We start from the raw sequence: 11318 nt of genomic DNA, 5'->3' as shown, positions 1-11318 counted from the left end.
CAACGGGAAAAAAAAATCTCTAAAAATGAACATAAGGTAAAAGTCCCTATTATTGACAGTGTTATGTCCTCAACAGCCTCAGGTGCCTCCACCTGTTAATTAATTAGTAAACTTGAGATATATAAGAAGCGCGCATTTAAATTCCATTTGAAATTATATATTAATTTCTTACAACACTTATTGCGTCTTAACAATATTGAGTCAATAATTTAAATGATAAATCGTCGTGGCACATACTCATTAAATTATATATTTTTATTATAAGAAAGTTTAAATAAATAGATAGATAAACCTTTATTTTGTATTCAGAGAAATATAAATACAGTTTGAGTGGTCTTGGAACGTTTCCTGTCATCCGATACTTAAAACCTAAACAAAACACACGCATAAAAATCATGAATAGGCCCTTGTTCTAAAGTTAACCGTCAATATGGTTATAAACAAATACATATTCTATCAACAAGTAAGAAAAGAAAATATATAATTAATAAATGTTACTTACTAATGAAAACCATGTCTCACCAGAATTTAACTATTACTGTTAATATTAAATAAAGAGTGACGCGTATAATAAATAAATTAATGAAAATATAGAAATATAGCATTATATTAATTATAATAATGTTTCACAATAAATGATAATGTCAATCGTACTAAATAATTAAATATAGAATAATTATGGAGGAATACACCTCTGATAGCCTAGAATATTTAACTGGAAGATTGTATCTAAGTACAAGAAAATAGAATAAGTAATAAGAAGTTGTAGAATGGATAAAGTGAAGAACATATATGTGTAAGCTTATATCTCAAATTTGAATTAGTAGAAAGTATAAATGTATAAGTATAATATTTAGTAAAGAACATAGATATATAAATATATATACATATGAGCATGAGTGTGAACATGAGAGTAGTGGGGAGAAGTTGGAGAGTGGAGGTCAGAGATCTCTTGTCGTCTGATGTAACTTCACTTCTCTTCGAGAACTTTTGACGAATACAACTGTTATTACTGATCAAGTTCATTCATACTTTATAATAAAACTCAGTCTTCAGATAAAAATTATTTTATCAATTACATCTATCCTTATCTATAACTTAATTATTTCATTAAATTAATAATAATAATCATCATCATCGTAGTCAACAATAAATTTATCCACTGTTTTCAATTCAAAATTAGTCCCGCGTGACAACGAACTGCCCATTGTCCAGGAGGTGGCGTCAGCTCCGATCCTAGTAACCTCCCAGGACATAACAACAGGGCCCCTACTATTGACATACTGTTTTCGTTTATTAATTTTTTAATTAACTGTATGAATAATCACATTGCACAATTCTTCTTAACAATTTTTTGACATTTTTAAATGGAAAAATAGTTCAATTGTACTTCTGAGTATAAACTAATCGCTGTAAAAAAAATTTATTTTCCCGAGTCGACCATCATCGCTAGAATGTTTGAAATTTTTTAACAATTCAGTTTAGAGTAGAGGTGGGTAGTTCCGGACATTTATAGTTCCATGAACTATGTCTTTTGTCGGATACATATCCGGTCGTCCCTCAAAATTCACTTTAGTATGCTCACTAGTTCTCTTTTTCGCGCCACTGTCATCATTACCAACCAGCAGTCAAGCAGCAGAATAATTTTTGATTGGTGATTTTTTATGGAATTTTGAGTTGAATAACAATCATAATTCATTTTCTATTTGGTAAAAAATAATATAGTTCGCCGTGAATGCGTCTTAAATACGTAGGTCGCATAGCATGATGTTGTGTATACTGAAATATTTTGTATGTATACCCTGATAACACGAGTTGATCGAGAAAAAGTTGGTCATTCATTAGTTTCCGACCAACTTGACGACAAGTTATCGACAACTTCAGCTTTTGCAACTTTTGGCTACAAGTTACCGCCAACTTTCTCAGAAAGTTGGCGGCAGTATGGAGCCGCAACTGGAATGCAAGTTTCTGAGGAAATTGAAAGTAAACTTACCGTCAACTTATGATCACCAACTTTTGCAAGCAACTTTTGCCACCAACTTTCTCAGAAAGTGATCGTCAACTTTTTGGATTTACAACTTTTGCCACCAACTTTCTCAGAAAATGTCCATCAACTATTGGAGGTACCAACTGTTGGCGATCAACTTGGTTCCAGTTGCGGCTGCAAGTTTCTCGTCAGTTTCTCGCCAACTTGGCTATCAGGGCACAGTTATAAAAATTTTTTTTTTCATCGGGGCTTTAATAGAACTCAATGAAACCCGCCATCTGCTTTTTTCATTGGATAACATCGTAATTACTGAACACTTTTACTCAAAACTAATATTATATGTCCTTCTTTATGTAAGTCATTGGAAGTGACTAGTATCACGGAAATACTTATTTTTAAGCAAATTATTGAACATAATTATGAATAAAAATATAAAAAAACGCTTGTTCATTAATTATTTTGGATTCTAAATTTTTCATCTTTAACATAAAACGTAACCCTTTTCAGCTTAAAAACCTCATAAAAAAAGGGAAACAAAGATATTTTCGAACTCGAAAATTTATTTATACTAATGTTGTCGAGCTCTTAGATGTCGAAATCAGCGGGAAGTTTTAGGGCTGGCAAACTATGCTATTACTAATAGCGTGAGCAAAAGTTTCCTGTACAAAAGTTTCTTTGAATTTTTCGTCAAATTTCTGTCAACTTCGGACTTTTCCATTTTTTCGACAATTTTTATGCAACTTGCTATTGAATTTGAAGTAAATTTACTGCCCGAATTAGAATGCAAATTTACTTCGAAAGTTGACTAGAAAAAAGTTGACTTTAATTTTTAGGCAAATTTATGTCAATTTATCGTTAATATAACTTGAAAAATTGTCAAGTATATTTTTACCTTCAAATTGTAGGCAATTTTGTGTATAAATTTGCTTACTTTCTGAAATGGTAAGAATGAACATTACTGACTGTATTTTTTTGTAAAAGTTTGCCTTCAAATTGAATAAAAATTAACCGTAAATTTTTATTTTCAACGTTTGCTGTCAAATTGTCGGCAAATTCGGACAGCAGATTTCAGGTAATTTCAACATCAAATTACCGTCAATTTCAAGCTAAAGTTCCTATTAGGGATAGTTGTATTTGACGGTAACAAGGGTGTCTGGTGTTGTGAGCGTCATTTGCACAACAGACTTATCACAAAAAACTTTGTGACGCTAGGACCGTCACAAGACAGTATCTGTGACAGTCACGTCACATAAATTGGAAATACCGGTAATTGTCCATCTCTAGATTGAATCTCTTCATACGACGTAAGTTACAAAACGAAGCGGTAAATTATAAAAGATCAAATGAAAATTAGATTAAAGTGTTTTCAGTATTTTCAATGCATAATTAATATTGATAAAACAAAATAATTAGTTGAGTGTATTAAGTATTTAATGACTCTTTCGGTTCGTATTTAATTGTGGCTGATTGACATTACTCTCCGGTAAATACCTGGATACTTTTATGATGTGCTAGATGATCGACAGGATTTGATAATTATTTTAAGATTACTCATTTAATTAGAACATGAATAATAATGAAAACAATAATAAATTTAAAAAATAGAGTATGCGTTTGCGCATGCGCACGGCTAGTATTAGAACAACGGGAATAATAAAAATTTTAATAATTAATTATAAATATAAAAACAAACAAACAAAAGCTATTTTAGGCGGGGTATGAACAAACAAATCAAGATAAATAGAAAAAAAAATAAAAAGTATTTAAAAGAAGTACAGCCATCGCTAACTTCAAATAAATTTTTAATAATTCAATTAAAAAAAATTAAAACTAAACAAATAATTATTTATAGCGCACATTGAAGAACAAACGATAAAGAAACGAATTGTTTGAAAAAATTGCCAAAAAATCGAATTTCCCCGCCAACTTAAGGGAGCTAATTCTGACTGTAACTTTACTGGTAACTTACACTGAAAGTAGCTGTCAGGGTGGCTCTAGCTAGCGGCCACACAACAAAAATATGAGTATGAATGTAGCAGACTTCAGACAAACATAAAATTATAAATAAACAGAGTAAATAATTAAAGAAATAATATTTACAAAAAGTGGACTCATTAATTTCAAAATTTTTTAAATGCGCAATTTACTAAAAAATTTTATTTTATCAGTTATTTACTCTATTCATAAAAAATTTTAAATTTTTCTGATATCTGCTACACTCACACTCATAACATAATCTCAAAAATATCAACTTGAAAGTGAATTAAAATTTGATTAAATGATAAAATGAATTATACACAAATATATTTGTTCATTGTTTTAGGTACTTATGCTTATCTTTTTTTTATTTTTTTTTTATCAAATCTATCTTGAAGGGAATAGAAAAAAATGCTGATAAGTTTAAAAAGATGTTAATTACAAGATCATGATTTTCTGGCTATTTTAATTTTTTATCACAGAAGAAAAGCGACTTGATAGGATGCATGTTTATGTTAAAGGTCAACGAATTATTATCTATCACTTAAACAATGAAATCAAAAATAGAACAAATAAGAAAAAAAATATTATTAACTATAAACGTTTATAAGTAGTTAAATATGAACAACTCGAAATAACTATTCAAGAACTTGAATAAAATTTTTAAGTATTCCTTTCAGTCGTGAATTTTTCAAGTACTAAATTATATTACTTAAGAAAACTATTATTCGTGTATTTTAATCATCTTGAAGTAATTTTTACTTCCGGATGATATATACAATCACTTCCGGTGTTGGAACAACCCCCGCCATTTTCACAGCGACGAGCAACAGTATAGCTCAGGTTAGATATATTTAAGAACGCGGACAAAAATAGCGTTATTTTCAACAAGAGGTCTGTTGAGAAGATTGACAAAAGTGTGGCGCCATATTGCTTGCTTGTGTTTAGTGTTTGTCGTTGTGGCGCGTGGTCTAACGTATAATTTATAATAAATTAATCATGTCGGATAATCAGGTAAATAAAATATTATTAAGTTATAGTTTTACTAATATTATAGTATAAACAGTTATGTATTGTCAATAAAACTGCCTTTTTTAATACAATTTAACCCCTATAACCTTCGTTTTTGTACAGGAACAAAAACCAGACGCCGGTCCAGGTGATGCGAATTCAGAATACATCAAACTTAAAGTCGTTGGAAATGTTAGTTTTCTTTAATTTACAATCAATTTTAATTTTTTTCATAATTTTTTTTTCTAACATCCAATTATTAATTTGTAGGACAGTAACGAAATTCACTTCAGGGTAAAAATGACTACTCAAATGGGCAAGTTAAAAAAATCTTACAGTGACAGAGTTGTATGTATAATTATATAATTTTTTTTTTTTAATTTTAAAGTCCACTAAATTGAGTTGAAATAAATAATTATTATTAGGGAGTTCCGATGACATCGCTCAGGTTTCTGTTTGATGGAAAACGAATCAACGATGATGAAACACCAAAACAGGTTAAGATTTTTCAAGTGCTATCACGTGGTTTTTGATAATAATAAAATGGTATTATTGAATTGTACTTTTCTGTTATAGCTCGAGATGGAAAACGACGATGTTATCGAAGTATATCAAGAGCAAACTGGTGGTCACTTTTAAAGTTTCCAGCAGCATCAAGTTAGAGGTGAACCAAGAGCCTAAGCATTTTGGTTTTTCTCAATATTTTTTAAAGTGAAAGTGATGTAATGTTAGATTGATGAATGGACAAAGGCTATCAATATCATTATACCGAATGTATTTTTTCAAGCTAAAATTCTTTATTCAATTACTTTTCTTTACCATTTACATTTTTTTTTTTTTTTTTTTTTTTTTTTTATATGGAACTGTGAAGCATTCTTACATTCCTGCGATTAAAAGTTAATAAAAGGTATTCGAAATCCTTTAGATAAACTTGCAGTTCATTAACGTTTCTTTATAATCAAAATTTGTATTATTAATCCTAGTATTGATGAAAACTTCATCACTTTAATAATGCATAATTTATTTTACTTGATAAAAATTAATAAGCCGCTAAATATTTTGTTCGATAAATAATTAAAATTTCCCAACTTTTATTGTATAATTTCATTAGCAGCCACATGAAAACAACAATTAAGAAAAAATATCATTAAGTGTCGTATTATATATTTTCCACATTTTTTTTTTTTTTTTTTAAGTACATTTAGGTTTTTGTACGGAAAATTATTTGAATATTTTGTTTTGAGCCAAAATATCTTATTTATAAAACAAACTTTCGATCTTAATGATTTGTATTCTTCTTTTGAACTTCTAGATTTAAAACTAAAATTAATAAGCATTAATAAACAAAAGTTACAATTAATAATAGATTTAATTACAGAGTATAAAAGAATAATGTTTAGTCATATACGATTGATTGTATTCCAAATTAAATTTAAGTTATCCAAGTTGATGTGTATCATCAGAATCAATAAAATAAAATTACTTCAAAAATTAATTATTAAATTTTTTTTTTCCCAAGTTGAGTTTAAATTGAGATTATCAGAATACAGTATACGTTAGGCAAGAGAAACTTGCATTAAACACGGTGGTCACATTCCTGGAAGATCTTGAAAACCTGGAAATGTCGGGGAATTATAAATATACTAAAGAAGTCAGGGAATTTCGTCACAAAGCTGGGAAAATTTTTACTTTTTTTTTGACTGGAAGAATCCAATAAATTTTTTTTCTGTAAAACCGTTGAAAAAGTGACGCAGCGCGAATGCAATTGTAATATTTTGAAAAAAAATTAGTAGAAATTGATTGCAATAGCGAAAAAATGAAGCAGTTAAAATTAAAAAGGCTATTAGAAAAAAATGTCTTAGTAGAAACCAATCGTCAGGATCTTCAAGCTATTAACATACATATTGACAAGTTAAAAAACCAAAAGCATTGAAAGAATATATGAGTACTGAACTAATAAGTTTCACTATATTTATTATTCGCGTACTTGATTAATATTTTATTAATATTCTATAAAACGTTCTTGTTTATGAAATTTATTATAGTGAAAATGAAAAGTTTATTTGTATTTTATTTCTGAGTAAATTATATAAAAACAAAGATTTAAAATAAAAAATGAAAAATTAGTTATTTAATAAATAAAAAAAATCTATGAACATTGACTAATAATAATATAAAATTTTATTTAACGACAATGATTGATTATTTACATTGAACTGACTTGTATCATTTTATTTTGAACTTAATAAATATTTCCAAACATTTAATATTGCTACATGTGGTCAGGGAATTTTTCAATTATTTTATTGGAATACCTGGAAGTCAGGAAATTTCAGTTTCAAGAGTCTGTGGTCACCATGATTGAATAATATATTTAACCATATGAATATTATAAATGACTGACTATTATAAAAATACACATAAGCCTAAATATTTTAATTTAATATTCAAGTTTTTGAAAAAATAAAAGAAAGTAAGAGTTTGTAATTTGTTTTGTAATGGGCAAGTACATATCCACTGGTTCATGTTCAAAATGTAATCACAGCGATATACCGATGTTATTATTCGTCGTAATTATATTACATTTAGTAATTTGTATTTGCCTGGTTGACTAGAGTAACAATAAATTTTTAAATTAATTTTGTTCGGTAAATTATAATATTGTAATCGATTATATTTATCATAAACGAGGATTCCCGATGAAAAATAATTATGTATACCCTGATTAAAAATACTTATTGAAAAAGTTGAAGAGTTGAATTCTTTTGAATACTTCCTTTACCACAAGATTTTCATCTGGACATAAAATTAATACTTTTTAATTATGTTGAATCTAAAAATAATATAAAAATTTCTAAACTTCCAAACAATCGAAAAAGATTCAAATAAATTGATATTTTTAATCTTTCTGAATTCTTGTCAATACCAAAAAAGTTTCGAATTTTAGGGTCACGCGTGGGATTGAAAAAAATTCGAATGAATTGACAGTTTTCAATCTTTCTCAATGCTAAAATTGTTCCATACTTCGAGTTAAGAGTTGAATTGAAAAAGATTCAAATGAATTGACATTTTCAATCTTTCTGAATATTTTTCACTAACAAAATAATTTCACATTTCGGATCACGTGTGGGATTGAAAAAAATTCAAATCAATTGATCGTTTTTAATCTTTCTGAATCCATATCAATACCAAAATAGTTTGATATTTTGGATCGAGTGTAGGATTGAAAGAATTAAAATTAATTCACATTTTTTTCGAAACAAATTTCTATCGTATCGTCTAGAGATGTTTTTGTTTTTGTTAATTTAAGTTATAAACAAATGGGTTTTTTCCGTATGTCGTCATTTTATCAATTTTTTTGATCCATACCAGACTTTGAAAGAATCCAGTTTTTTATAATTTTATTTAAAAAAAAAAAAAAAACGTCTCTGAACGATACGATAGAAGTTCGTTTTTGAAAAAAATGCTGTCGATCGGCTGTATTGATCTTTTGTCGTTTTTTTATCTTTCATTTTTAATATAAAAAATTTAGAAAAATTGCGGCTTATCAAGCATCGGATCCGATTTTGCCGAGAGAGATTAGATTAGATAATAACTTTATTATCCAGGGTGTTTGAACACAAGTACGATTTGTATATAGAAAAATAAAATAAATTATAAGCTAATTGTTTACATACAAAAAAGAAACTATAAAAAGATATATCTGTGAGTGAGATCACGTTGAAAAGAATTTAGTCACCCATGACTCGTCAGTCGTCAACAGCCAAGATGTCAACTCCCTTTTAAACGAAGATGCATTGCGTTCTAATCTCAGGGCTTCTAGCAAGCCGTTCCAAAGATATGGGGCAGTGACAGCAAATGCAAATTTATAAGCCTGAGTGCGATGATTAGGTATGACCAATTTATTTGAGTCAGCCTGATTCCTCAGCGACCTGGATGCCGAGTACACTGCCAACAGTTCAGCTAGGTAGGAAGGTGCACGTTCGATAAGAGCCATTCGTACGACTATTAGGACCGCCCGCGCTCTAGCCATACCAACAGAGAGCCAACCAAGACGTTCTCTGGCTTGGGTGATAGGTGAGTCCCATGGTAGACCCAGAATATACCTAACTCCTTTGTTTACCAACCTCTGCCCTGGTGGATGCGAGCGACACCAAAACGTCGGTCGCTTTGTTCACGAAAGCGTCGACGTTTTAATAAAAAACGACGATGATTTAAAATATAGATAAATAAGCTAAAGATAATGAAGAATGTAGGTGTACTGATTATAGGAATTTTTTTTGAGACGAGGAGAGGGATAAAGTTCATATATGAATGGGTTAACAGTAAATAAAAAAATAAAAACGATTAAACGAAATAAGTCGGACATATATTATACTAAGCGTGTAATATGTAGGATCGCATGACAGCTGACAAAGCCAATAGCGATATTATCGACACATAAGGGTACGACGATGAAATAAGAGATGGCGCAAGGACTACGGAATTTCAGTCAAGAAAATAAATATCAATTTAACATGATGTGCAGAGTTGTTGATCGATTGCGAGAAAAAAAGCGTCGTCGTTTTATTGTGGGCGTCGAAAATAATGACAAGTATGAAATGTACGAATTTTTATTTCTGTAAAAATTTTGTTTTTTTTTTTTTTCCTCGCCAATAAATATGCAATCTGGTTTCAAAATAATGCTTTCGAAAATTATATCGCAAGCGAGAAAAAAAACGTCGTCGCTATAATGTAGTGAGCGTCAAAAGAAACGTCGGCTCGACAATTTACTAATTTTTCATCGGTTTGATTTTTGTTTTATTACTTTTTTATTCTCTCGCTAATAAGTATGCGGTATGCGTTCAAAATACCTGCAATTGTCAGCACTACGGATGTCATTATATTGCGAAAATTCTGAAATAAAAATTGTATCACGAGCGAGAAAAAAACGTCGTCGTTTTATTGTAAGCGTCGAAAAAAAACGTCAGCTGACACTTTTACTAATTTTTTAACTGTTAGTTTCTGATTCATTCCTTTTATTTCCGCTAATAAATGTGCGATCTGCTTTCGAAATACCTGCAATTTTTGGCACTATGAATGTTATTATCTAGCTGGAACAGCTAAATCAAATTGTTTCGAAGGCAAGAAAAAAACGTCGTCGTTTTAGTGCAAGCGTCGAAAAAAAACGTCGGCTGACACTTTCAATAATTTTTTTGCTGTTAATTTCTGTTGCATTCCTTTTATTTCCGCTAATAAATGTGCGATCTGCTTTCGAAATACCTGCAATTTTTGGCACTACGAATATTATTATCTTGCGAAAATTTTAAAATCCTAATTGTTTTGCAAGCGAAAAAAAAAACGTCGTCGTTTTACTGTAAGCGTCGAAAAAAACGTCGGCCGACAATTTTACAAGTTTTTTCTTTGTTTAATTTTTTTTTTATTACTGTTTTTTACCCGTCAATAAATATGCAATCTGCCTTCAAAATACATGCAATTTTTGGCACTATAAATGCTATTATCTTGCCGGAATAGCAGAATCAAATTGTTTCGAAGGCAAGAAAAAAACGTCGTCGTTTTACTGTAAGCGTCGAAAAAAACGTCGGTCGACAATTTTACAAGTTTTTCCTTTGTTTAATTTTTGTTTTCTTTTTGTTTTTTGCCCGTCAATAAATATGCAATCTGCCTTCAAAATACCTGCAATTTTTGGCACTATGAATGCTATTATCTTGCCAGAATAGCTGAATCAAATTGTTTCGAAGGCAAGAAAAAAACGTCGTCGTTTTACTGTAAGCGTCGAAAAAAACGTCGGCCGACAATTTTACAAGTTTTTTCTTTGTTTAATTTTTGTTTTATTTTTTTTTTTTGCCCGTCAATAAATATGCAATCTGCCTTCAAAATACCTGCAATTTTTGGCACTATGAATGTTATTATCTAGCTGAAATAGCGAAATCAAATTGTTTCGAGGAGAAGAACAAAACGTCGTCGTTTTATTGCCAGCGTCAAAAGAAAACGTCGGCTGACACTTTCACTAATTTTTTAACTGTTAATTTCTGTTTCATTCCTTTTATTTCCGCTAATAAATATGCAATCTGCCTTCCTAATAACTGCAATTTTTGGCACTATGAATGTTATTATCTAGCTGAAATAGCTAAATCAAATTGTTTCGAAGGCAAGAAAAAAACGTCGTCGTTTTACTGTAAGCGTCAAAAAAAACGTCGGCCGACAATTTTACAAGTTTTTCCTTTGTTTGATTTTTGTTTTCTTTTTGTTGCTTGCCCGTCAATAAATATGCAATCTGCTTTCGAAATACCTGCAATTTTTGGCACTACGAATATTATTATCTTGCGAAAATTTTAAAATC

General features: G+C 29.7%; 1 protein-coding gene across 1 annotated transcript; it reads left to right on the top strand.

Moving 5' to 3' along the window:
• Window positions 1-4805: 4805 nt before the first annotated feature.
• LOC103577292 (small ubiquitin-related modifier) lies at window positions 4806-6470 on the top strand. The gene is made up of 5 exons (XM_008557874.3): window positions 4806-4978; window positions 5099-5167; window positions 5246-5323; window positions 5401-5472; window positions 5552-6470. Exons 1-5 carry the CDS (start codon window positions 4964-4966, stop codon window positions 5612-5614), a joined length of 297 nt encoding a protein of 98 aa, XP_008556096.1. The 5' UTR covers window positions 4806-4963; the 3' UTR covers window positions 5615-6470.
• The last annotated feature ends 4848 nt before the right edge of the window (window positions 6471-11318 follow it).

This window comes from Microplitis demolitor, chromosome 5 (assembly GCF_026212275.2).
Source record: "Microplitis demolitor isolate Queensland-Clemson2020A chromosome 5, iyMicDemo2.1a, whole genome shotgun sequence".
In the NCBI taxonomy this organism is placed as follows: domain Eukaryota; kingdom Metazoa; phylum Arthropoda; class Insecta; order Hymenoptera; family Braconidae; genus Microplitis; species Microplitis demolitor.
Note: the sequence above shows the minus strand (reverse complement) of the source record. Positions and strands in the feature narration are given on the sequence as shown.